This window comes from Oscarella lobularis, chromosome 3 (assembly GCF_947507565.1).
Source record: "Oscarella lobularis chromosome 3, ooOscLobu1.1, whole genome shotgun sequence".
In the NCBI taxonomy this organism is placed as follows: Eukaryota; Metazoa; Porifera; class Homoscleromorpha; order Homosclerophorida; family Oscarellidae; genus Oscarella; species Oscarella lobularis.
The window spans coordinates 56,338-81,399 of record NC_089177.1 but is presented as its reverse complement, the minus strand read 5'-3'; the positions used below and the strand labels follow the sequence as shown (position 1 = coordinate 81,399).

At 42.9% G+C, this 25,062-nt stretch overlaps 8 protein-coding genes and 1 long non-coding RNA gene across 13 annotated transcripts; 3 read left to right on the top strand and 6 right to left on the bottom strand.

Annotated features, from left to right (window-relative positions):
• Positions 1-111: 111 nt before the first annotated feature.
• LOC136184947 (poly [ADP-ribose] polymerase tankyrase-1-like) lies at positions 112-5,642 on the bottom strand. The gene is made up of 30 exons (XM_065971966.1): positions 5,353-5,642; positions 5,080-5,148; positions 4,851-5,006; positions 4,666-4,798; positions 4,505-4,580; positions 4,357-4,451; positions 4,166-4,303; positions 4,000-4,115; positions 3,830-3,951; positions 3,684-3,775; positions 3,542-3,620; positions 3,316-3,487; positions 3,168-3,244; positions 2,905-3,117; positions 2,763-2,861; positions 2,567-2,707; positions 2,431-2,509; positions 2,265-2,374; positions 2,097-2,219; positions 1,978-2,043; positions 1,743-1,926; positions 1,609-1,691; positions 1,440-1,557; positions 1,295-1,389; positions 1,164-1,238; positions 1,049-1,105; positions 951-999; positions 715-792; positions 371-636; positions 112-314 (listed from the first exon to the last, which is right to left on the bottom strand). The coding sequence occupies exons 1-30, from the start codon at positions 5,630-5,632 to the stop codon at positions 231-233; spliced, it is 3,525 nt and encodes a 1,174-aa protein (XP_065828038.1). The 5' UTR covers positions 5,633-5,642; the 3' UTR covers positions 112-230.
• A 51-nt stretch (positions 5,643-5,693) lies between these two features.
• Positions 5,694-14,129, bottom strand: LOC136184946 (uncharacterized). Of its 3 annotated transcripts, XM_065971963.1 has the most exons (23): positions 14,019-14,129; positions 13,919-13,972; positions 13,818-13,863; positions 13,422-13,620; positions 11,424-11,774; positions 11,208-11,356; positions 10,797-11,148; positions 10,666-10,745; positions 10,292-10,604; positions 9,802-9,851; positions 9,602-9,752; positions 9,076-9,547; positions 8,109-9,027; positions 7,814-8,048; positions 7,651-7,757; positions 7,310-7,593; positions 6,994-7,259; positions 6,692-6,923; positions 6,562-6,638; positions 6,401-6,502; positions 6,221-6,348; positions 6,019-6,160; positions 5,694-5,967 (listed from the first exon to the last, which is right to left on the bottom strand). In XM_065971963.1, exons 2-23 carry the CDS (start codon positions 13,933-13,935, stop codon positions 5,873-5,875), a joined length of 4,767 nt encoding a protein of 1,588 aa, XP_065828035.1. In that variant the 5' UTR covers positions 13,936-13,972; positions 14,019-14,129; the 3' UTR covers positions 5,694-5,872. The 3 variants fall into 3 exon arrangements, with proteins under 3 accessions (XP_065828035.1, XP_065828037.1, XP_065828036.1); XM_065971965.1 differs by lacking the exons at positions 13,422-13,620; positions 13,818-13,863; positions 13,919-13,972; positions 14,019-14,129 and adding an exon at positions 11,973-12,627; XM_065971964.1 differs by lacking the exons at positions 13,422-13,620; positions 13,818-13,863; positions 13,919-13,972; positions 14,019-14,129 and adding an exon at positions 11,867-11,964.
• Positions 12,071-13,408, top strand: LOC136184951 (BRISC complex subunit abraxas 2-like). Its single transcript, XM_065971969.1, has 9 exons — positions 12,071-12,180; positions 12,236-12,287; positions 12,334-12,370; positions 12,423-12,489; positions 12,580-12,691; positions 12,754-12,850; positions 12,899-13,018; positions 13,078-13,138; positions 13,206-13,408. The coding sequence occupies exons 1-9, from the start codon at positions 12,106-12,108 to the stop codon at positions 13,341-13,343; spliced, it is 759 nt and encodes a 252-aa protein (XP_065828041.1). The 5' UTR covers positions 12,071-12,105; the 3' UTR covers positions 13,344-13,408.
• A 232-nt stretch (positions 14,130-14,361) lies between the features above and the next one.
• Positions 14,362-14,915, bottom strand: LOC136184339 (ribose-5-phosphate isomerase-like). Its single transcript, XM_065971222.1, has 5 exons — positions 14,847-14,915; positions 14,731-14,791; positions 14,622-14,680; positions 14,516-14,575; positions 14,362-14,466 (listed from the first exon to the last, which is right to left on the bottom strand). The coding sequence occupies exons 1-5, from the start codon at positions 14,913-14,915 to the stop codon at positions 14,362-14,364; spliced, it is 354 nt and encodes a 117-aa protein (XP_065827294.1).
• A 74-nt stretch (positions 14,916-14,989) lies between these two features.
• On the bottom strand, positions 14,990-17,078 carry LOC136184950 (O-phosphoseryl-tRNA(Sec) selenium transferase-like). The gene is made up of 12 exons (XM_065971968.1): positions 16,946-17,078; positions 16,798-16,885; positions 16,687-16,753; positions 16,520-16,638; positions 16,312-16,470; positions 16,099-16,252; positions 15,934-16,036; positions 15,758-15,887; positions 15,611-15,702; positions 15,463-15,556; positions 15,300-15,414; positions 14,990-15,243 (listed from the first exon to the last, which is right to left on the bottom strand). The coding sequence occupies exons 1-12, from the start codon at positions 17,048-17,050 to the stop codon at positions 15,048-15,050; spliced, it is 1,422 nt and encodes a 473-aa protein (XP_065828040.1). The 5' UTR covers positions 17,051-17,078; the 3' UTR covers positions 14,990-15,047.
• Positions 17,079-17,105: 27 nt separating this feature from the next.
• Positions 17,106-18,614, top strand: LOC136184943 (WD repeat-containing protein 54-like). The gene is made up of 8 exons (XM_065971961.1): positions 17,106-17,353; positions 17,412-17,477; positions 17,525-17,591; positions 17,652-17,702; positions 17,752-17,962; positions 18,019-18,178; positions 18,231-18,296; positions 18,348-18,614. Exons 1-8 carry the CDS (start codon positions 17,120-17,122, stop codon positions 18,477-18,479), a joined length of 987 nt encoding a protein of 328 aa, XP_065828033.1. The 5' UTR covers positions 17,106-17,119; the 3' UTR covers positions 18,480-18,614.
• Positions 18,044-21,622, bottom strand: LOC136184940 (phosphoacetylglucosamine mutase-like). Of its 3 annotated transcripts, XM_065971958.1 has the most exons (20): positions 21,112-21,618; positions 20,975-21,045; positions 20,874-20,917; positions 20,725-20,810; positions 20,575-20,673; positions 20,451-20,524; positions 20,257-20,396; positions 20,055-20,210; positions 19,886-20,009; positions 19,790-19,830; positions 19,676-19,733; positions 19,565-19,620; positions 19,410-19,511; positions 19,296-19,354; positions 19,194-19,248; positions 19,071-19,130; positions 18,950-19,012; positions 18,764-18,885; positions 18,663-18,714; positions 18,206-18,599 (listed from the first exon to the last, which is right to left on the bottom strand). In XM_065971958.1, exons 1-20 carry the CDS (start codon positions 21,207-21,209, stop codon positions 18,504-18,506), a joined length of 1,656 nt encoding a protein of 551 aa, XP_065828030.1. In that variant the 5' UTR covers positions 21,210-21,618; the 3' UTR covers positions 18,206-18,503. The 3 variants fall into 3 exon arrangements, with proteins under 3 accessions (XP_065828028.1, XP_065828029.1, XP_065828030.1); XM_065971956.1 differs by having other exon boundaries at positions 18,044-18,599; positions 20,257-20,524; positions 21,112-21,622; XM_065971957.1 differs by lacking the exons at positions 20,874-20,917; positions 21,112-21,618 and having other exon boundaries at positions 18,044-18,599; positions 20,257-20,524.
• Positions 21,623-21,720: 98 nt separating this feature from the next.
• On the top strand, positions 21,721-24,033 carry LOC136184945 (uncharacterized). The gene is made up of 3 exons (XR_010669448.1): positions 21,721-23,101; positions 23,169-23,681; positions 23,734-24,033. It is a non-coding gene; the product is annotated as an uncharacterized lncRNA (long non-coding RNA).
• LOC136184942 (lipid droplet-regulating VLDL assembly factor AUP1-like) lies at positions 22,635-24,641 on the bottom strand. The gene is made up of 12 exons (XM_065971959.1): positions 24,548-24,641; positions 24,355-24,492; positions 24,219-24,300; positions 24,099-24,167; positions 23,919-24,039; positions 23,755-23,867; positions 23,654-23,695; positions 23,529-23,602; positions 23,402-23,468; positions 23,165-23,342; positions 22,851-23,112; positions 22,635-22,798 (listed from the first exon to the last, which is right to left on the bottom strand). Exons 1-12 carry the CDS (start codon positions 24,592-24,594, stop codon positions 22,753-22,755), a joined length of 1,239 nt encoding a protein of 412 aa, XP_065828031.1. The 5' UTR covers positions 24,595-24,641; the 3' UTR covers positions 22,635-22,752.
• Positions 24,642-25,062: the final 421 nt, after the last annotated feature.

Below are 25,062 nucleotides of genomic sequence, written 5' to 3'. Positions count from 1 at the left end.
TGACCCGCCTACTCGCCTGGGGCACGGGAAAAAAAATTTTTGTTTGTGTATGCACAGGATCCTATTGTTTGATTCCGCCGCCCGTGGCACCTTGTCGCTCTTCTACTATCCTATCATCCATACGTTATTTATCTAGTACGATTGCTCACGGCGCTAGGGAGATCTACAAAAATCGTGCTCCACTAGTAGTAAAAAGTGTTTAAAGCTGATTAATTAAAAAGATGTCGTATTCAGAGAGGATCGCGACCTGATGTTGAGGTCGGTGGCGGCGGCGGCTTTTTAATTTGATATTCAATCAGATATGCAGGATAGGCCTAGAGAAGGAGACATTAGAAAATGTCGTCGTTTCTCCCTTCCTCCCTTCCCCTACTTGTTCTCCTCTATAGACGACGTATTCTGTAAAGGCTAATCCACCGACACTCGGTCGTCCGACAACCGAATGATGTCCTGGCGGCGCGTGAGCCATTTTCATAGCGGAAAATTGCAAGAAAACCTTTCCTAAAGCAACTCGGCAGAGAATCAGCTGTCGATGGCAAACGTAGCACGATTTGTCGCGATGTTCGGGACAGCCCGTGCCCCCGCCAATTCCGTAGACGTACTGATTACTTTTGGACGAGTTTTCAGCAAAGTAAAGACCTTGGAGGGGGGGGGGGGGGGGGGGGGGGGGTAGGTAATAATAAAAAAAGAGGATTGTTCTATTGAAAATCGACTGACCTGCGCCAAACATTCCTCCTATGTAAGCGTGGCGCTCATCAAATCCTTTTTGGACTATAGCGTTTACAAAGGGAGATCCTAGGGAAGGCAGTAAGCAATCGTTGCTAGTACAGTCGTAAGGCAAAATGCGCTCCTCCCATCTTGTTGGCACAAAGCCCGATGCTTTTTTGGAAGCTCACTCGTGTTGAATAGGTGTCAGGGGAAGGGTGTATGTGTGTGTGAGGGATGCATCTTACCGTGGAAAAGAACTCTCTCGTTGAAATTGCCACTATTTTGTTCAGCAATCTAGATTTTAGACGTTGATTTTTTCTCCCATTATTTTCTGTTGTCTTACCTCTTGTCTTCTGTAGCAGTATCTTTGCCACAATTTCGTATTGATTACTCTCTGAATCTAAAAAAATTTCCCGGCGAGAATATTAAATTAATGAAAAAACTGAACGTCTTCCTACTTTGATTATATTATATGATTTAAAAATGCCGCCGGCTGCACCGCCGTCATTGTGCTCTCGAATCGTACTTTGCATCTTTAATTAAAAATAACCAATAATAAGGAAATTCCCATTCCCGCACTTATTATTACCTCTTCTGCAGTCTGTATAAAATCACAATCATCTGGAGCCAAATTAACAAGAAGCGTTCCCTCAGTGACAGGTGGTTTCGCTACAAAAGTTCGACCTGGAAACATTAAAATGTCAATATTTATTGAGAATGTGCACATGACTTACCGGGTCCCGTGCATCGTTCCTTGACTCCTTTGATGATCTTGTGTCGGTGTCCATAGGCACGCACGCCCACTTCCTTTAGTTCTTCGTGCCCCATATCCATGAGAACATCCAAAGTAATCTATCAAGACAAAAATCAATAGATAATTAAGTATGATTTCTTCACAAATACCTGTTCATTTTCAAAAAGTTCTGATAGCAGTGGAAGCCCAATCGATTTGAGCAAATCTCCAACCGTCATATCAGCTTGATCAGCTACAAAAATCAATAATCTTTATAAGATAAATAATATTGATCATACGGTACCCTCTTTTCCAATGGCATTTGATCGTTCTACGAGCATTGGAACGAGAGGCGGCTCCAATTCGGAGCTAAGAAGCGCCGCTCCAGCGGGAGACAATCCAGACAACATATCCGCATCCGTGCTACTCAACGTGCGAACGGGCGCCGCAGGGGCAGCAGCCGAAAGCAAAGCCTTCACATCTTGAGCCTTAGAAGAAGAAGAAATTGAAGCCTTACTCTAAGAGATAGAGACACATACAGTGGCCAAGTCACATGCTGTCTGGCCTTCTTGATTTTTCATATTCACGTCAGCTCCGTGTAAGATCTAAAGAAGTTAAATATTTATTATATATTTATTATTTTTATTTTATTTCTGACTAGTAAGGAACAAAGTTGTGTTCTTCCTTTTTGCGCGGCTTCGTGAAGAGGCGTGAAATTCCACCTATCCGTCGCGTTGACGAGAGCGCCGTGTTTGATGAGAAGAGCGGCCATTTCAACATGCTAAACCCACGTGACCACACAAAATTATTTATAGTATTTAATTACCCCATATGATGATGCGTTGTGAAGAGGAATTAGACCTCCCTTGTCTTTTGCATTGACGTCTGCTCCGTGTTCAAGCAAATATTCGGCAACTTCCACTTGATTGTATCCGGCTTCGAGTGTAGTACATTTTGCGTCAATAATTTTTTCAAATAATTAAGTGGCAAACCTGCTAGATGAAGTGGAGTCGAATTTCTTCCCGCTTGATCTCGACAGTTCACATTATCAACTGTCACGAGTCGAGCAACCTTAATTAATTAATTAATTAATTAATTAATAATTATTGATTTTTTGTTTATGTTAACCCTGGCTAGGTCTCCTTTCTTTGCAGCTTCCAATAGAGCTGGATCCCCACGTAGCAAATCCTTCACATCTCCGTCTTCTTCTTTTACAAGATCAAGTGGCGAATTCCCGTCGCGATTTTTTCGAAGGGAATCGGCACCGTGCTAAAAATAGCACCCATTATATATATATATAAGGTCACGTGTCATAGATTATTACCTTGAGAAGTAATTTGCAAATTTCGTATTTTCCTTTTGCAGCGGCTTCGTGAAGTGGCGAAAATTTCCACAAATCCGTCGCATTTACATTCGCCCCATGCTAATCAAATTAATCAATTATAATTAAATTTGAATTTTCTTACCGTGACTAAAAGCTCGGCGACTTCGTAGTGACCATAGGAACAGGCGTTGTGCAGGGGAACGAGACCCCCTTTGTCTTTTGCTTGAACGTTTGCTCCACTAACAAGTAAGAATTCGACGACGGGAACTCGATTGTAGCCGGCTGCAAAGTGGAGAGGAGTCGAGAGGCGTCCTTCCAAATCGCGACAATTCACATTTTGCTGCGTGCAAAGTCGCTAACAAAGAAGACATTAATTAATTAATTAATTAATTATTGTTTTTTTACTTTGACGGCGTCGAGATCTCCGGCTTTAGCGGCTTCAAGCAATTGCTGATCCGTATCCGTAATATCACCAGGAGGCTCTAAAAAGCGCGCGTTAAATAACTCTGACGTCACAATGAAAAGCATTGCGACGTCAGGGACGCTACTATACCTAGGAGAAGTTTGCGGACGTTTTCCGGAGCCATTTGCGCTGGCGTGTATCCGTCATTTGAAATGAGACTGGCGTCGGCTCCGTTGGCGAGAAGAACGCGACACACTTGCACGAGACCTTCGCGCGCTGCTTTGTGTAACGCTGATTGGCCACTCGAGTCCACAGCATTCACCTAAAGGAAAAAATCAATAGGATAAATCAATCGCGATGCTATTGTATCTCTCACTTTGACTCCGTTCTTCAGAAGAAGTTCCATGGAATCTAGATGAGCTTTTTCCGCTGCTACATGTAACGGCGTTTGCATCCTATGTGGTGTAGAGACAAAGAAGTGAAGGAATGAAGAGTAATGAAAATGTGTCAACTCAAACTCTTTATTTTTCAAATTGACGTCTGCATTCTTTTTGATTAGAAATTCCGTGCACGCTTTTCGTTTTGGATACGATGACGCAACAGCACAATGCTTAAATTCAATAATAATTAATTAATTAATCATGTATAATTATCTGTTTCTTACCAGAGGTGTTTCCAAAGAGTGTGGATGTTGAAAATTCACAATTTCCGACGTGAGAATTTTTTTGATTTTTGGCAAATCAGCTGTTTTCGTGCTTTCGAGCAAAGAATGCGCCTTCCACTCTCCTAAATAATATAAATTAGTATAAATTCAATTAAAATTTTGAAACTTACTTGTCAATTTTTCGGCCAATTCCGGCGAAGCTGCTACATCAAGAGCACTTCGTCCATGACAATTAACGTGCGTTGGATCAGCGCCAAAACTGAGTAAAAGAGAGCAGACTTCCACCCTAACATATAATCAAGATAATAAATAGACTTTAGGGCCCACGTCACGTGCCTGTTTTTGCTTCCTGCTTCATGTAAGGGAGTGAATTGCCACAGATCCACGGCATTCACACTGGCACCGTGTTTCACAAGCAACTCAGTCACTTCATAGTGACCATACGAACAAGCATTATGCAGGGGAACCAATCCACTAAAAAATCAATCAATAAATAATTAATTAAGAGACATCGATATGTAATTTACCCTTTGTCTTTTGCGTGAACATCTGCGCCATGATGCAACAAGAGTTGCACAATCTTAACTCGATTATAGCCAGCTGCCAAATGAAGAGGCGTCGACTAGAAAAAATATATGACGTCATTAAATAGTATTATAAATTTCATTTCTTTGCCTTTCTTCCATCCGCTGCGTGGCAATTGACGTTGAGTGGAGTCAGCAAAGACATTAATTTCTCCTCATCACCACTCCTTAATTGGATTAATTAGATTAATTAATTAATTAACGTTGAGTGGAGATATTAAATCTCCTTATTAATTAGTTAATTGATTTTACCTTGATGATTCGAGGAGTTCGTCTTTTTTATAATCTCCAGTGAGAACGTTTCGACAGGAAACGTCGGCTAAATCGAGAGGAGTTTTTCCGTCAGTATTTCGAATATTTGGATCAGCTCCATGTTGTAGCAAAACTGAAGAAAAACTACTAACTAAATTTTTTCAGAAAAATTCCAATTTTCTGACCAATACAAACGTCGATTTTTCCTTTGATCGCCGCTTCGTGAAGTGGAGTGAAATTCCAATTGTCGCGCGTATTCGGATCGGCTCCGCTCGTGAGAAGCAATTGAACGACTTCGGCGTGGCCAAACGAGCATGCGTTGTGCAAAGGAATGAGACCCCCTTCAAAGAAAAAGAAAAAAAAAGAATTCTCGTCCAAAAAACGACGATAAACGATCACGATCGTAGAATTTACCGTCGTCTCTCGCGTGAACATTTGCTCCGCATTGTAGTAGGGTTTCGACGACTTCCTTGCGACCGAATCCTGGAAAGAAACGAAGGAAGAGTCATTCCCAACCCCCCGAACCACAGACACGCCCACCGAAGTAAACCCCTAACGAATGGTTATATACGCGAAGCGAAACGAACAAAGTGTTGAAAAGATCGATATAAAGTATTGGATTCGTTGAGAATTCGAATCGAATGCGATTTCGATCGTTTTCTTGAGGGGGCGTGGTTCTCTTTGTACCTGCGGCGAAATGAAGAGGAGTCGACTTTCTTCCCGCCGTGTCTCGCGCGTTTACGTTGCTCGTCGACACTTGACGTCGAACGCGCGTGAGATCGCCCGTGCGACACGCTTCGAAGAGTGCCGTATCGGTTCCACAAACGGACGGAGGCGGAGAAAGACCCAAACGTCGCGTCGCCGCCGCATCGGACGCATCGCTCATTGCGTCGTTCGATTCTTGAGTCGGAGGCGGCGAGATGGACGACGATAAGCGGAGGAGAGACAGTCGACGACTGCTCGCCATAACAAAGCCTTCCGCGCGACTGTGCGTGTCGCTGCGTAATCACTGCGTAATCACTCGCGCGACGCGTACAGTACACTGTACTTGTACGATTTCTCATCTATAAACATAAATCGTCTATAAACCTACTAGATACAGAATGTGAAACCCGCACCTACACCAGACGAATACTGATCTGTTCTTTTTTTGGTTAAAACACACACTAGCGCTAAAATAGGCCTTAGTACAGTAGAGAGCAAGTTTCTAAATTGACAGCCAAAGGCGTTCTAGCTGTTGCGAAGCAACAACATCGCTGACCGCTTTACAGGCGTCAGCCAGATTGTCCGCCTCAATAACGGCTAGCAAAGACTTAGATGAACGAATGAATTTTTTTTCTATATTGAACTTACTGTGAGCTTGATGCTTCTCCACGATTTTCAATATTTCTGAAGGTAATGTCGTCGATTTGAGGCAGATGACAATCGGATGAAGATCGACTGCTTGAAGTCGAACAATGCAGAAAGCGTTCACGTCCAAAATGCAGTGTTTGTGCTAAAAAAAGGAGAAGATTCGAGTTTGTGCTTTGCGTTGTAGTAGCATTCAATTGATTACCTGAGAGGCGATAGACCTGACGTCATCGACTCCAACACAGGAGAATCCTTCGTCAAGATGGTCGTAATCAATCAACTCCAAAGACTCGACCATTTTGTCCATTTCGGAGATGTCTTTGTATTCGTTCTCTACATCAATTCACTCCAGTTAATTAAGGAAGAAGAGAGGACTGAAACTTACTGAGAGGGCAAAGAGAAAAGCGATGAGGATAGAGTTTGAGCAACTCTTTTTTCACGTCTTTCTCTTCGTCGCCGTACAAAAGAAGGGGACGCGCAAAGTGAGCTACAAAAAAACAGTCGTTTTATTATTTATTTATTTATTTAATTAATTCGATTTCTTACGTCGTTGCAGAGCAACGCGCTGATAAGGATTAATTGAGACGACGTCGTTATTTTTCTTTTCATAAAGTTCCAAGGCCCTGGATTAGATGCTAGTAAAGTTTTTATTGAATTTTCAAGCGAGGCGTCATACTTTGTCCTATTGGGCACGGTTCCCTTTTCCACTTCGGTGCCGTCAAGATTAACTTTCCACGCCAAATAGGACGTCACTTGGCCTTCAATTTTGTGCATTGACTCGATGACGTGCAGAACGTCTCCCCTCTTCACTTTCAAGTCTTTTAACTCGAAACGAAGCTGAGACGTTTGGCATCGAATGTGAAACGAATCGAGCTGATCGCGTTGGAGATCTCTCAAGCAAGCATACTCTAAATAAAGAAAAAAGAGCGTAGCACGCAAGCGTCGCGCCCTCTCCCTTGAGTCCCTTCCCTAACTTACTTTCTGGATTGAATTGGGCCAAGACTTTGACTTGATTTGTCGTTGGATTGCGTGTGACTTTCGTAAGAGCTTCCATCACGTCTTCTTTGGTTGCCTGGCGAAGATTGCATCCTTCTAATTCGAGTAGTTGATCCATTTTCTTGAGTCCAATCGACGCATTGCCCACAGCACTAACAAATATTCCGACGGCATTTCCTCCGTTCACTTTGAAGCCCAATTCGCCCGATTCTGGCCTTTGAATGACAACTTCTCGCGGAGCGTGAACCCTAAGCAAAATTTAATTAGAGGAGAATCGCGGTGATGATGACAATCATACAGAGGATCGTGAGGCGACGGATCAGATGATAGTGGAGGCGCTGGCGTCAATGAAGGAGTAATTTTCGCTTTCGATCCCGTTGACGTAGAAGAAGACAAAGCCATTGATGATGATGAAGTGACAGTTGACGTGCTTGTGGGTCTGCTGCGAGAGACGGAGGCGGCGGCGGCGGCGGCGGCTTTCGAACGAGCCAACGTCAACGTGAAACCGTCCTTTTTCAACGACCTTTCCATTATTCTTTCCACATCTTTGACATTCGTCGCTTCGACGGGTTTTCCATTGATCTATAAAGTAGGGGGGGTATGACGTCGTCGTTTGCGTGCATTCTTTTGCTTTCTTACCTGAAGAAGTCGGTCGTATCCTTCGTCGTATGCCGCTCGAACGTTGGCTACCGTAATGTCTTGAAGAAAAAAAGACGATCTCAGTTGAAATCCCAAATCTTGAATGCCTATACATAAGACGACGGCTTAGCTAAGAAGAGATGACGACTACTTTTCCCTTCACCTTTTCCCCCCCGGCCTGCCGCAAACGACAGTTCCTTCGTCATACTAGGCATCATGCTCGTAAATTCAGAAGGACTGAGACGTCGCAACGAATGCGGTCTCGATTCTTGAGAAAGTTGAGTACTTCCCGTCGTCGATTGGGACTCGATGCTTCCTATAGCCGAGTCGCTAAGAGACGGAGTTGGCTCAGGAGCGGCAGCGGCTTGATTGACAGCCAAAACAGAGGCAGCCGCCGCCTAGAAATAAGAAAGAGAAGATAGCCATCGCATAGACGTACTTAGACCCTTTCAAATTACCTGTTGTTCTTCGTAAGACGCTTTGAGTTGGCGGACTTGTTCCTCCAATCGTTTGTTGCTTGCTTTCAGCGTATTGAATGCTTGCGATAGTCTGTCTTTGGCTTCCAACGCCTCGTCTCGTTTCGCTCGCATTGCGTTCACCGTTTTCACGGTTTCGCCTAATTTTTGATTTTCGGCGAGAAATTTTTTGTTTTCTTCCATGAGCCACTCTTTCTTCTGATGCGTCTGCTCTAAATCCAATTGCGCCGCCTCCAAAAGCCGACACATTTCCATGTATTTTTCCGTTAGAGCAGCTTCTTCTTTTTCGCTTCGTTTTGTCGCCGTTGTAGCACTTCCGCCTCCTTCTTTCAATTGCTCTAATTCTTTCGTCAACGTTTCCTTTTCTTCCTTCAAGCGTTTCTTCTCTTCTTCGGCGACTTTCGCTTCTTCTTTCAGCGCAAGATTTTGAGCAACAGTCGAATTCATCTTATAGAAATTGGCCTGCAAATGACGATACAAGACAACGGCTTGAAGATTCCAACGCGCGACTAATTTCAAGAGAGTCAGACGATCGCCGTGAAGACTTTTCAGTTGTTTCTCGTCGCTATTTCGTTCGCTTTCGAGTCGCTCCACCGTTCGCGATAACAAATTGTATTCGGCTTTCAGTCGCTTTTGTTCGTTGAGCACTCTCGCATATTCGTTACGTTCAACTTGCGCTCGATGACTGCGAATCACTTCTTCGATGCATTTCTCTTCGGATTCGGCGTGATGAACGCCTCTTGTCGCCTGTTCGGCGGCTGGAGGCGCCGCCCTTTCTTCTTTGGAAATAATCCGGCGTACGGACATCGTAATAGAAGCAATGCAGTCCGAAGCGCGGATCTTTGAAGAGGCCAATGTGTCGAGAAGATCGTCAATTGAAGCGCTCGCTGATTCGTCCAATCTGAGAAGAAGAAAAATGAACGATATATATTTTATGTCTTTTTCAAACCTTTCTTGGATTTTTGTCATGCATTCTGCCATGTGAAAGTGACCGTGAGCCTTCGCTATTTCCGCGGGCGCCACTCCGTTTTTGTCAGTCACTTTGAGTAAGGAATCGACGTGGGGCAATTGAAGTAATAAACGCATAAGTGACGGAACGCCAAGGCGAGCAGAAAACATCATCAATTTAGACGCGGAGGAAGACGGAGACTTTGCTGCTTCGCCTTGAACGCCGCCTCCACCTCCGCCTCCTTGTAAGGCAGAGAGAGAAATGCCTCCGCCGCCGCCGTCACCGACACCCGTTCCACTTCCGCCGAGAACTTCTCCGAGTAAGAAATAGAGTTGGGATAATTGATCGTGAACGTCGCCTGTTAGAAAATCGCTGAGAGAAGGACTAGCGTCGTAATATTCGAATTGGTCTTCGAGGACTGGTTGGCCGTTGACGATGACGTGTAAATTGACTATTTCCGGGTGAGAATGAGCTAGTAGAGAATAAAGAATCAAGATAAAGAGAGTATGTATGAAGTAAGGCAGACCTGGTATGATAGCCGTGTAATTGAAATCGTTGGCACGGCAAAGATCGAGTCGTTTGTATTGATGAAGAGAAACGGAGTAAAAAACGAGCGTGATTTGACCCTCGGGAATCGGTATGCTTCCAGACGAAAAAACGTACAAAGGTTCACCACCCTAATAAATAAATAAATAAATGATAATGATTTCTATATATAGAACGTACGGCAGTCGAACTTCGTTTAGGCGAAACACCCAAGCACAGTTCGTCCAATTCTAAAGTACGAGAGGTGAAAGGTCAAAGAGAGTAAGTACAATGGTAAAAGAGAGAGGAGAGATGGCGATGATATAGTGGTTGTGGTGGTTGTGGTTAGGTTTGTGGTCAAAGAGGGAAGTGCATTCTAATTGTGACGATCATCTCTTTTTATTCTTCTTAGGTAAACGGCAACTTAAATATAACTCTGAACTAAAATTGGATAAGTCTGCCTTTCGTTGTGCTCTCATCTCGCTCTCTTGAAAGAAAGAAAGAAAGCCATTCGCCGCGAGCTCATTCTTTAGCCAACAATTGGCCAACGTGCATGGAACCAACACCACCACCACCACCACCACCAAATTTCCACACTACAAAAAGTGGTGTTTGTATACATATAGGACAATAAATAGTAGAAAGGACTACTGCGCTACGAGACCGACTACATGTCATGGAAAAAACTTACGAGGCTCATAGAATGGAGGCTGAGGCTGCTGTTGCTGTTGCTGTTGCTGTTGCTGTTGCTGTGACGACGGCGGTGGCAACGGATGCCCAAATTGTTGCTGTTGTTGCTGAGGAGGAGAAGAAATGAACTCAGATGGAGACGTGACCCCAGTCGATGTGAGATTATCGTGAGAAGATGAAGTAATGGGCGGAGTATTGGCGTCAAAGAGACCGTGGCACGTCGCCGCCGTCACGACGGGATCGTAGACGTCGGACGAAATAGCGATATCAGTAATAGCGGAAACAAAGGGCGTATTGACACGCGAAAAAGGAGACTAGGAAGATCCAAAAATGGAATAAAAAAAAAACACTTTGTTGTCGTTGTTGTTGTCTTACCCCAATCGATCCACTGCCACTATCAACACTTGGTTGATGACTTTGAGAAGGACTTCCAATCTGAGTCATAGGAGAAAAAGCTAGAGAGGCGAGTTAGTACTAAAAAGAATCACGATTTTTTTTGTTTTTACTTGAAGTCAATAGATCGCTCGTTGCAGCCACGGATTCGACAGCACTATCGACATTACAACCGTTATCAGCCAAGGTATGAATCGTAGATGACGATTCGACGCGACCCAATTGAGCATCGACAAGAGAAACACCACCAGGACTGGGAGTATGACTATTGTACGGAGTCGCTTGTTGATGAGAAGAAGAAGAACGCTGTTGTTGTTGTTGTTGTTGTTGTTGTTGCTGTTGCTGTTGTTGAAAAATGCTTGATACGGAAGCAGCGTAAGGATTGTTATATGGGATGCCAGCGCTTCCATCGTAATAGCTTCGGAAAGGGGGAGGTGGCATTGGAGATTGTTGAAACTGTGTCGTCTATATTAATCAAGATAAACATGATTTGTTATCATTGCGAGGCGGCGGAATTCAATTACGTTGTTCATCAAATGTTGTGGTGAATAGAGGGTCGGTGACGTCAGTCCACCGAAACCAAGACGATGAAGATGTCGATGATCTTCGTCGCCGGAACTAGGACTTTCCTCGTCTTTGATGACGTCTCCTTGAAGAGCGCAGCGCAAAACATCTAAGAAAGAAAATGAACGGATGTTGATAGGAAGGGGGCCCCCCTCCCGTTCCCTCGAATTCTTTACCGTGTAAAAGTGAATCGGGTGCCTGAAAAACGCGTTTGATGTATTGGGTTCCGTCTCGAACCGCTTCGCTTTTGACTTCGAATAGACCGGGGAATGCGCGTGGTAATCCTTTGCGTAAAATGCTCGTTGCGTCCGTTATGTCCGAATCGCGTTTCTTTTCGTGATACCACTCCTGCGCGACTTCTTGCCAATTGCACAGTTCGAATTTTCCTTTCGATATGTCGATCCAATTGGCCGATTTGCGATGGTGAAGATGATCGATGATGAATTGGGCCATTCGCGCTCGTTTGCGCTGTTTCGACCAGATCGCCCATCCGTTTTCCCACAGTTCGAACGGTATGTCTTGTAAACCTGCGGAGAAAAGCGGCGAATCGTAGAGGGAAGGACGAGAGCGAGGACGAAAGACGAAAAGACGAAAAGGGGGCCCCTCGAGCGTTGCGTGCCTTTAGGGGAAACGGCTGACGCCATCCTACACTTCACGTGTTCTGTCTAATGCTAGAGTCGCGACTTCGAACGCTTATATGCTTGAATAACAGAACCAGAACTTACCGAAAGCCACTCCAATCGACATAGTGGAAGTACGATGAGGGGCGTGGCAATGCGCTACACGTGCGCACTCATAGTTCCAGTCACGCGATCATTCGCTAATCGAATTTGCCGCGGCTGTTACAGTACCAGTATCATGGAAGTCTCCTTACCGGGATTTCTGCTTTCTACCTTCTTTCTAGACGCTAACGGTCGCGATCAGTGTGACGCGGTATTGCGAAACTCGCTTAGAACGCGTTCAACGGAGCGAAAAGTGTTCGTTTTAGGAGGGTTTCTTTTTGGGGCGACTCGATTGCGGCAAAAACCAAAAAACTGCAGGTGCGTACGCTTCTAAAGAGGGCTATTTAAAGCACTTTGAACTTAGTAATCGACGAAATCGTATGTTGCGAGCGTCTCTTCAGGTTCAATAATTCGCCAATTTTAATAAATCTATTGTCACTTCTTTTATTCTAGTTTCTATAACAGACTAGGAGAGGTGCAAATCGATGACGTCTATCGACTGACGAAGGGAAAGTTTGACGTACGTTCCACACACACGCACGCACGCACGCACGCGCGCGCGAGTTCTAGGTCTAGGTCTAATTAATTAATTAATTAAACTCTCTTGAAGAGTATTATAGGCTGGTTTCGATTGAGGCGAAACACAGTTCTGCGCGTCTCTCTGCGAGAGAGAGCCGTGCATCAGTCTCTTCTTAACTATCTCACTCATTTGAACCGGGCCGGTGAGAGAGAATCAAGGGTTGGGGGGAGGGAGATTCTCATCTCATCTCAAACACGTTTTTAGACGTTCTCTTTGGAGCGTTTACTGGTTCGTCTTCTCCCAATGACGATACCAAATCGTTTGACTATTCGATATGGACGCTCAATGGGGCAGCTCAAGGGTAAATTATTAATAACTATTTCTAACTAGTGCACTATTTGATTTTTAGGCAATTTTTGGCTCGAAAAGTGACTATTATTAATTTGGGTCACACAGCAAAAGATGCGTATGAATGCAGTCTTTTGAAAGTGACGTCAGATACGCTCACACGCGTCCTATCAGAATTCAAGCAAGATTTGTTTCGCGCCCACGTGCACTTTATACAGAGAGAAGAAAATGATTTTTTAGAAGTGAAGACTCAGTTAGTCAAATAACTCGCGTCTACGAAACGATTTTGGGAAAGTTAGAGGTAAGTTGGAACTAACACTATGAGAGAGAGAGAGAGAGGGGCCCGGGGGGAATAATGTTTTTCTAAGAGTTTAGGCAAAAGCGTCAACGAATCGCAAGACGAAATCGATCGACTTCAAGAAGACATAAAGAATTTACACGAAGCAATTGAACTAAAGAACACTAGTAGTCGCGATGAGCGCGAAAAGGAGACCCAGGCCCATTGAGAATGCGCATTACGTATATATGTTTGTACTTAAAGCGTGTCGTCTATAGTCTACTTTCAAAACTAGTTCTAAGTGTACCTGAATAGGACGGATAGGGTGCTTCATAAAAGGGACGTCGATGTCGACGTCCTTTTTGTCTTGACGACATTCCTTTGAGCATGATCTTCTTCTCACTTTGGAGTTGTTTGGGCGCCGGCGCGGACACTGACTGTCCCGTTTTCGTTTCCGAAATAGGCTTTATGGGCAAGATTGATGAAAAGCCCGGTTTCCACCACGCCTAACGACAAACGACGTCACGTCACCGACCACACAGAACTAGAACTAATAAGACGGGCGCACGCAGTTCCAATTCTCATTAGAAAATGCTATGCAATAGACGTAGGTCTGGGGGTCTGTGCAGGGGGAGGAGTCGACACTGGAACTAATTATCCGCGGCGCGAGAAAAGGAAGGAAGGATGTTCCCAGGTCACTCACCGGGAATTCCAATGAGTCGCTCCTCCATCGCTTTCCAATCGTCCACCTGCGCATCGAATATTCCAATCCATGCATCATCAACCAACTATTTTATTTATTACTTTATCAAATGTTGCATCGACGACAAAGTTGCCGTTGTCAGTAACGACGGGACCCTGCCAAAATGTTTCGTTTCTCTATATTCGTCGTCTGAGCACTGACCGCCTTTTGCTTTGCCATTCGAAGTATTGGCTTGAGGCCAAGACGAGATATTTTATTCATTACAGAAACGTAAGCAATTGGCATCACTTCGATAGGAATACCCTGTTTCCACTAAGAAAAGGAAAAAAAGAATTAATGCCATAATAAATGAATTGGAACAGCAACTTTTTCTCCGAGACAAGCGGAGTTCTTCCTAAGGAGGAGGAAGAAAAACACTCTACATTATCATAGCCAAATAAGTAGGGTCAGACGACCTTTCATCAGCAATGACAAGAAAGGTTTTTGCACATGATGCGACAAGTTTTTCCTGTGTTTGACATCCTCTAGGAAACGAGTGGACCAATCAACATCTGCACGTGCACAGCGGCATGTCAATTACCCACCCGCCACCCTTGATACAATTCAAATGCAAATCGACTTCGTCCGCTCCGTCAATGGCAACATCTAACTAAAAAAAGCCCCCGTATATTGGAAGGAACCAATCCGCGCTCGTTTACTTCCGGATGCTGATTTAAATCACTAAGAAGTAGACCCGCTTCTCGAATGAGCTGACGAGCCTAAATTATAATACAGTGAGTACCACCTATAGTCGTACTATTGTACCTGAAAGGACGTCGGAACGCAGATTAGATCGGTCAGTTTCTTTTCCTTGACGAGTTCACCTACAATAATACGTCAAGTTTCCTATGAGTAAGCTAAATCGTCGATCTACCGATTCTTTCGACTGCATAGACAATCGTCGATCCGCTTCCAATTCCCAGTTTCTGACCGCTCTGTGAACGGAGGAGAGTGTTTAGGGGGACTCCGATCGATCGATGCATTCGCGACCTTGACGTTCTCGTCGACGGCACGATAAGCAGCGGCACGCTTCGCTTTTGCTACGGCGTCGTCTCCCATCGATCGAGAAAGAAGTCGGAAGCTGAAGAAGAAGAATGACGTGCGCCGAATCGAACGCAAATACACGAGCGGCATGACGTCACAGCGAGGAACGTTAATGAAATTACTGCCCGGATGCCAACGTACATTCTACTACTGGCGGCGTTCTCTTTTGAATTTCGTTATCACCTTTTCAAGTCTTTTCAAAAACGAGTCTACTTCCGGCTTGGTGAGTCCAATCGCTGCTGCAGCTGTCAAATATGGACACGGATATTCATCGTTTAGATGAGAACCCCAATTTTGGAATGTGTGAAGTCCAATTGTATTTGATTTCCCTGGTACAATGACTCTAAAAACACAGCCCCCTCTACTAGTTTACTAAGAAAAACCGGCCGTTGCACATACCTTGTGCCAGATACAAATCGAGTAAAAAGCATACTTCCTATCTCAGTAGGGTCACGTTCCAATGAGGAAGACGACACTTTTAGAGCTTCTGCTTTAATGCTTGAAAGGCTCATGGCTAAAAAATAAAATAATAACACGGAAAAGAGAAGAAGGAAGGACTCACCTAATGAAATTTGATTCTTTGTTGTAGCCAAGACTTTTTCTCCGTGTTTTTCTCCTAACTTACGTAAACCATCAGCCAAATATTTAAACAACTCCTTAATTAAAAACAAAGCTAATGTTGTTTTTGGTCTGATTGCTTGCTCTCTTACTCTACGATCTGAGAGTAACTTGATGTAGCCTTGCACTCCCATTGATAGCAATGTGATAAATACGTCAATGGATGGAGTAGCCGAAGCTCTTCCTTCAAAATCAATCAATTCAATAGAACACCTTTGGAACTACACTTCTTTGTATACCTGGATACGTTTTAGCCACAAGATCAATAAATTCCTTATTAAATCCAGCGACAATTGCACCACCAACGGGAACGAGAAAATTCTTGTCTGTGCTTTGAACGAAGGCATCAATACGTCCTAATCGATTGCCCTAAGAAAAAGATTCTCTAGTCTTCTCTATTTGTTCCTCCTCTTACTTCCTCTAAGAGATGAATGCATTTGGTTGACTGAAGTCCATAGGCGTTATTAACAACGTGCGGTATTCCATATCGTTTGCATAAAATCGCAAGTTCAACTATTCTAATAAGAAAATTGATTCGTCGTGGTTCCCTAAGCCCGCGCCGCCGGGGTTTCTTTTTTACTTATCAGGGACTCTTGGTGCAAAGCAACTCGTCGTCGAATGAAGGCACGTTATATTTTCAGGTCCCAATTCGAGAATTTTTGCCTCTACGCTCGTCAAATCAGTCGTTAATTCATCTCCATTCAATAAATTTTCAATGACAATCGGTTGACATCCTAAGTGAGTGACTAACTAACTAATTGCTCTTTTTCTTTCTATACATTGTATATAATACCGGCTGTTATCATGCATTTAAAGCAGGACTTTTGATCTATGCGTGGCCATAATATATACTTGGAAGAAGGTCTTGTTGATTTGAGTGTGAGAAAGACTAAGACCAGACTCATGCCTGTAGCCATAGGAAGTAGCAAGCACGCTCCAGCAGACCGAATTCCTTACAGAGAGAGAATTTAACAAAGACAGAGAAGAAGCAATTAATTAACCTATTTGTCTAAACAAGTCTAATAGAAGACAATTAGTGATTTTTGCCAATAATGATGATCCGGCCGCTTTGGGTTGAACGGCAGTGACGTCACCTGATCTTCCAATTCCATGACCAAGACTGAGAAAAGGAATAATGTTAACTTTTTCCAAATAATTTCAATGAAACCGGAAGTGACGTTGCGATACGAGAGTGCTATAGATGCGAGCTTCTCGCTCTCCCACGCCAACATTTCCTAATAATTATATAATGGAAATCAATATTTTTTTCGAACCGAACCGGGAAAATTATTGCTGTCCATCTGTGCTAAATCGCGCAAGAGCATCTCGATCATGTCGTCTGTCCAACCTTCTAGTGGCAATTTTCGCTGTTGTGCAAGTCACGTGTCTACGGGGCAATGATTCCTTTTTCTCTAGTTCTTGTGCACCTGTTCCAATAGGTGTCGAACTAGAGCTTCTCTTGCCGCTTTAGCATCGGATGCTTGACGGAGATAAGCGGCAGGAATGATTCCGCGAGCGGTGTCGACGTTCATTGTCACCTACACTGTACGTGTACGGGACACCAAGCACACTGTAAGAATCCCGGACTTGGCAACCGTCGAATGTATTCGAAGCACAAGTCGATAACGCTTTCCAATGGAAGCGTTTCGTTTCTATCGAACAACTTATCGGCAGTCGAATTGCCCGAAACGAAATCGATTGGTTACGCGACCGTACACAAATCGTCGGTTCGCATTTCTCACTTTTCGACGACCGAATCCCAACCAATATCTCTTAAAACTGTCACTCCAGTCGAGCAGCAACCCGGATCGAATATGGGAACAAATGTCATGCAGGCAGGAAAAAATAATTAATTAATTAATGACGTCATAATTAATAATAATTGGTTACAAGGTCGCCTGGTGTCCTCTCAGTACGGGAAGACTTATATTAACTGTCGCTTTTACAAAGGGAATTCAGGTTAGGGTGTACGTAAAAAGTATTACTTACTAGAGTAGTGTATCTAGATGTATGAAAACAATGGGACTCTTCTTCTCTTTTCTTTTCAAATGCCTTTACTCTATGAGAAGCAAGGTGAGAAAAGAAAAGTAAAGAGGAAGGGAGGGAGGGTCTTGTTACTCTTTCTTCGTTTAGAAACAATGTTTGCTAGAGGAATTTGTTCCATTGATTCTCATATTTGCATTGGTGACGTCACATTTTATTTGTTATCGATTTCGTTATTGATTTTCTAAAGGAACGTCAATGGGCGATATTTACACTTTTCAAATTCCAGACAAGGGAAAGGAAATATGTGAAAGCGAAACATTGAAAGAGCACAACTATCCCGTATGTGACGTCACAGCTTCAAAAACGTTTTTGGGAAGTTGTGACGAAAATGGAAAAATTGTCGTATGGGATAATCATTTTCAAAAATTAAAAGTGATTCAATCAAACAAGGACAAAGGGTGATGATGATGATGACTCAAAAATTAAATAATTATTGAATTTTCATTATCTTTAGTTCCTGCTGTTCAATATCAATATGGAATGATTTAATTATTGGCGGTTACGAGACGGGTCACATTCAAATATTTAGCATTGCATCGGGAAAAATCAAAATTCAAATTTCTGCTCACGCTAGGTGGATACATTCCATTGACGTTGCCACAGAAACGGGACTGGTAAAATTGAGAGTTAACTTTACTCTATTATAAATAATTAAATATGGTTTAGCTTTTGACGTCATCGGAAGATTCCTTTGTACGGGTTTGGAATCTTCCGAGATCTGGATCCAGTCAGGTGACGTCATCTAATTAATTAATTAATTAATTAATCGAATTAATTGTTTAGATTCAATTAATGTATCAAGATTCGGTAACAGATGTTCAATTAGTTGGGGCGAAGTTTAGTGACAATCAAGGTCAAATGTTTGCTCTCACTGGATACGATCTCGTTGATATCATCCAGTACAAACAAAAGTAGAACAAATCAATTCTTTCCTTTTTTTTAAATCACGTGAAGTGGACAAGGCTTTTCTCCTTCTCCATGAGCCAACTCGTAGACATTGATTTCTACTTGTCTGGCCAGCCAATCAGCAATTTCCTAAACAACAATGACCCAACCCCACTCACTCTCACTTCACTCACTCAATCACTCTTCTCTTACTCGAGTTTCCGCTTCTGCATAAACACGTACAACGTCTTCCGTTCCAGAGGGTCTACATAGTATATATTTAGTGTCACAGTCTTGCCCTCCGTCGCGCTTACCTGACAAAGGCTCTCGAATTGGGATGCTTCTCTACCAGCTCATCAATTTTCTTCTGTAAGACTAGAGGGTCGGTGACTCTTTGCTCATTCCAAGTTGTTTTCACCATTCCTCGATCAGCCACCTAATAGATTAGATACCCTAGTTATTAATTAATTAATTAATTAATTAATTAAAGGTTTTCTTACCTTGACTTTGACTTGCTTTGAAGGCAAATCCACGTAACACTGAGCCCATTCGTCAAACGTCCACTAAGAAAGGAGATTTTGAAGCGGCGGCGATGGTCTTTCTCCTCTCCCTCCTCCTTACATTTTTCTTTCGAAGAATCGTCTCAACGAGGAGCATATTTGAAATTGCGTCGCCAACGGTCTGGACGCGCGCGCGCAAAGCAGCATAAAGCGTATTCTCCTCTAATACTTGTCTACTCATTACCTGATTGGTCAAATCAATAAGATTCTTCACAATCTCCGCAGCTTCCGCTTTGTTTCTATTCAATCTAAGTAGAAGAACGTTTTTCTCTGCTTTAATTAATACCCGTCTCTCTCTTTGGCTATTTTTTCAATTTTTCTTCTCACGTCTTCCTTGACTACCATCTATTATTTATTTTATATTGTTGTGAAAGCAGATTCTCTAGACTATTTTCTCTACGTTTCCGTGGCCGTTTGCTTCAAAAGCGATTGCCACGTCAAATTCTTCGCATTTCTTTTTCAAGTGCTTTACACCAGTTGGAACAATTTCCACCCGAATGTCCTAGAAAATCAATAGCAACTGACTGGCTATTAGTGGTGACAACATTCGTTTACTTTTCCTTTCAGATAATTAATAGCATTTCCATTTGAATAGCCCGTCATTATGGCAGCTACAAGTCAAAAAAAGAAAGAATCAAAAATCGCTTTTTTGGGAATTGAATTTACCAACAGATAACCCTTCAATTTTCAAGAGAGTCAACATTTCGTGAACATAGTCAGAAAGCTAAAATAAAGTAATCGATTAATTAAAAATAGACGCGTCTCATATTCACTCTGTACCAGACATGCAATTCTATCTCCATCAAGAACTCGACATGATTCTAATTTTATTTATTGAATTAATTAATCAATACATTCGTGAGGTCACGTGCTTACGTTTGCCTTGATAAAAGAATATTATTCGATCTGCATCTCCGTCAAATGAGCAATATCGTTTTCCTTGTTTCATCACAATTCCTTGCGGTGGACATTGATTCGTTTTCACGTAGTCGGCACCACACTAATTCAATTAGATCAAATTAAATTATAAAATGCAGATTTTTACATTTTCATTGAGTTTTCCCTCTCTTCCGTCATTGCACACAATGACGTCAAATGAACATTGTTGATTTGCTGTTTTCAATTCTTCAAGACATCTTAGTAAAATGGGAATCTTGTGTGCTCCAACTCCATTGGCTCCATCAACATATAAACTAGCATTCTAGATGAATAATCAATTAGTTATAGATTGTACTGAGTTGACTCACCTCTGATGATGATGATTGGTTCAAATTATAAAAAGCAGTCACCAATTTCATAAAATAGCCACGTTCTGACGGTTCCCCGTATAGTCCATTTGTATTTAGACATCTTACAATGAAATGAACTTGAGGTGTTGTCATGTGACCTAGAAAATTCTTTACAACCCCTCCAAAAAACAAGAGAATTATTATTTTCGTGCCCAAATCTGTATATTTTCCATGAAGAGCTTTAATTCCATCTTGAATTGCTTCAGATAATTTTGGAGAGCTTGGCCTTATTACTTAATTAATTAAAGAAAATCATAATCAATGATAGATGGATACCTTGTGTCCATTCCAATGGGTATGGAAGGAGAATCAAAATCTAAATCAATTCCTTCTCTCTCAACAATTTTTGACAGTTCATCAATGAGGAGTTCGTCCCTAAGCAAATTGATTGCAATTATATTAATTAAAAGTCATTGTTTCTTCTACGTCGTATTTGCCAAATCTCGAGCATATGATTCCCATTCCATAGTCAACATTTCTCCCATCGGATCAATAAGTTTAACTCCATTGTCCTTCAAAAACAGAAAAAAAATTAAATCGTTTCGCTCTCCTCCCCTATATGTGTACGAGTGTACTTGAATGGGATTGTGCGACGCTGTGACGACCACGCCCACTTCCCCTACAGACGTCTTTTTCTTCCACAGAACCGTGTTCGTGCAGTACTATTTATTATTACCTTTAGTCGATTTGGCTCTTAAAACGGCTAATAGACCCATTCGAAACATCACTGAATCGAGGTTTTCAGCTCTTCGTGTGAAAAAGGAAACGATTTTTTTTCCCCCGCGATTTTTCGCCTCAATCCTGCTCACATACTTGTCGCGAAAGCCCGCTGTTCCATAATCAAACTTCTTGGACAGCGTTTTCGGGTGCTTCGAGGCCGCCGACGCAACGGAAGGAGAGAATCTTTTCATGTTCTGCGTTGTCGAAAGCCCGGATTATCGATTCAACTAACTTGACGTTAGACTGAGTTGCAGTAGTAGGAATCTATAAGTCCTCATTGCAGCCTTGCCTAAGGAGGGCGGGAACGAGGTCTCGGAGCAACGGTGCGTCAGTGATTACTTAATTAAAGCTTGTCACACATACTATCACATAATTTCACATAATTTCATTCCTTTGTCAGTAGAATATTTCTAGTTGGAAAAGAGCATTCTGTAGATTTTTGCTTTGTACCCTGCGAGGAAGTACAAATCATGCTGTGGCTGTAGGGTAGAGGCCGGTAAAGGGGGACACCCCCTAATGGGGGACATAGGTTTTTAGCACGTTTCCCACGCTGCAAACGCTAAAGAGTTGGGCCAACTGGTTACTTAGTCGAAGCCTCAGCGACCTTGCTTTGGAGTCGTGTCGTCGCTAGTTCGATATCAACCGATTCGCTGACGTTAGGACCTCCTCGGCGATTTCGAAACTTTGGGGCGTGGCAACTAGTACCACACAGAAAATTTGATCACTTTCGCTGCTCCGGTGATGTGCTCTAGCTTGGCAGTAACTGGTTGCACAGCATCCAAGACTTTAATTTTCGTGGTCATTTTTAGTACGTTTATGCACGTGGAATTAGAGTAGTGGTGCTGTAACTATAACGTTATGTAGCGCTAGTAGTTGGCAAAAACGTATTTGATGCGTTTTGTGCAGAAAATCGGGCAAAAATCGGGCAAAAACGCGAGTGTCCCCCTTTAGGGCCCGGACAAATATCAACCCCCCAATAGTGACATCACTAATTGGCCGTTTTTGGGCGAACGCGAAGTCGGATCGAACAGCCGATAGTTGCAAATTGAAGCTGAATAATTTCTGCTTACGACGTGTTTTGTTTCATTTAGATCGAGCACGTAGTTCCGCTGCAGCACGACGTCAAAGTTAGGTGTCCCCCTTATGGGCTCTCTACCCTATCCCCTCACCCTGCCAAAAACGGTCGACTAAAGAACTTTAGACGGCGTTTGTGCACCTTTCTCCGAATCTCGCGCACAAGATTAGCTTGTGGAGAGACTTGGAACGCTTCCAAACGAAGCGATCTAAGCACAGTGTGATGAAATAACACACTGACGCACTTTTCTGATCACAGTCGCTGCGTGGTGACCGACGCGAACGACTAACACGGGAAAAAGCGGAAAGTGGCCAAACCGCGCCTCAAATTAGAACAGCAGTGCCTTAGTAGTTTCAATTTTATATGTCGTTTGGCGGTCACTTGTGTCCACGAACGGCGAGAAAATGTAGAAATCGAAAAAAGAAACCCAAAAAACAAAAACGCGGTAAAATGTCTGTTTGGCTGTCCAGAGCATCATACTTTGGCAGCAAGGCATTTACCGCTTTAGTTAAAAAAGTGTGACGATTTTTGCTTCTGCCCCTGTGACGTCATGCATATGCCCTATAATAAATTGATTTTTCTTATCAAAAAGCACAAACGCACGCAACCCATGCCATCCTACTAGTCTACTAACAGTATTGTCTGTCTACTTTACCCGGTTAAGCTGGAGTTTCTAGCTGAATCGATCGTTTTTCAATGTACTTCCTAGTAGAATTCATCCTATTGGATTCCCCACAAGTCACAATCAAACGCTTACCTTCTTGCATCTTCTAAAAACGCCTTTTTTCTTTCCTGAAACGACAAATGACGATCTTGAGCAGATTTTGAAAAGGAAACGCCCCCGCCGCTGTTGCTAGGAGACAACGATGGCGATGGCAATTTTTTTCGTTTTGAAGAGTGAGGAGTATGATTTTTCTCTTCTTCCGGCGGCGGCAGCTTCGAATAATTTCTCTCCGGAATGAATTCAATTGTTCCTTCGAGAAAATTGGAAATTGTCAGATCAACGGAGTGAGTCCGAGCTAACAAAGAAATAAAAAGCAGCTCTTATAAAATTAATTAATTAATACGTACCAAGATCTCTCTGAATTGCTTCCGTTGGAACGTGAGGAAGAACTTCTTTCACTTGATGAACCAATTCCGAATCAAAAGAATCAGACGACGTACGATTCTCTCCACCGCCCTTTTGAAGAGTCTCTTTATCTTTTGCTGTGTAATCCGTCGCACAAATGCCTAGAGCTTTGGCCATGGCCTAGAAATAAAAAAGGAAGAAGAGCTCTCTTCAAATTGGCTACAAAATAAAACTAGTACTGTTTGAGTTCTTTTAGCAAAATCTTGCGGAGTTTCACCGCTCACCGGATACATAATTTCAAGTGTCCTAGACCCAAATAATAAATAATAATAATCATAAATTAATGATTTAATGAGTAGTGCTGACTCAAAGTGATAAAACGTGATTGGAACAAAGAGAGCCCAAAGAAGATCGGTGAGCCACCACGAATCCAATAGGGACTATAGAGTATGTACAATGATTAGTATTGAGAAGCAGTGTACTGTACTTACAATTGCAACGGAAAAGAAGGGTCTTTCGGCACGTACAACAATCTAGACGTAGAGAGTATTATAAGTTTTAATTTTTCTAGATGCAAGAGGAGGATACGAACGGGTTGAACAGGTTGATCCACTTGAAAAGCTTCTTGAGAAAAACTAAGTAAACCATATGATCCGTTTGTCGTATGACCCTCAGGAAAAAAGAGCAAAGGAGGAGGAAAAAATCCTAAAATGAAATTCGCGAGTGTTTGCTGAATTAGAAAACTTTTTTATAAACCTGGCCGATTACAATATTCTCTTATTCCATCAAGAATGTCTTCGACTTTGATACTATTGTTGCCAAATTTTTTGCATCGCCAAAACCACGTGAACGTCGAATTTGAATCGAGATTTTCCACCTGAAACACCATGGATCATGTTTCACAAGAGTCACGTGACGTGGGTCAAAAGCCAAAACCTCATAAGAAGCTAATACGGACTCTAAAGCGCAGTGATCCATGACAGACACGTGATTGGAGACTAAGATCTAAAATTGTCTAATTATTAATTAAATTAGGAGAAACCTATTTCCACAGACTTTGGCCTTGGAATCGCGATTTTCTTTTCCCTTAGCCGAGACGGATATGCCAAGAACGTTGTAAGTCAACTTGAAAAGGCGTCTAAGTATACGTAATGATGAATTTATTTTTTTTTTTGGCCCCGGCTTCTTCTACCGCTTGATAGGACATTGTTTCGGTACGAAACAGGAGAAGAGGAACAATTGAAAGGCTAAGCTGAGACGGAGAAGAATGAGAAGAATGCCGAGAGGAGAATAGAGAAAAAGGAAGAACAGACGCCAATTGATAAGCAATCTAGTGCAAACCGCTTCTTAGATACAAAGACAGTTGGTTTTCTCTTCTTTCAAACCGATAGCGATGGAAGAGAAGAGCGATATCAGACGAATTCGACGGCATCGTGCAATTTGTGATTGTTTCTAACGCGCGTTCCTCTCGTTCTGTTGCTGCTACGTCGTGGTCTCGTGACTCCCTTGTACGCAATGGGCAGCGTTGTCGTTCCTTTCGCCGTTCTAACGATCTTCTGGCTCTCCTTTGGAGGCGTCGGTTCGTTCATCGTCTACTGCGGAAACAAGCGCAGATTGTTCAACACCGATCCGAATACGGGGTAAGCGTCGAAAAGGAAGAAAAAGATAGGAAAGACAGCGATCTTTTTAGCGTCATTCTCACGATGCTCATCCTGACGTCTGTTTGCTGCTGGCTCTTGTATGTCTCGCGTTGCGACGGGAGAGGGGGGCCCCCTTATAGGTAACCGTTTTTCGTTTCAGTTGGTTTCTTTGCTACATGGCTCAATTGAATCCAATGATTGGACCGACGCTATCAGCTGAAGTAGCGGCCGTCATTAGCTGTCAATGGGGCGACAATTGC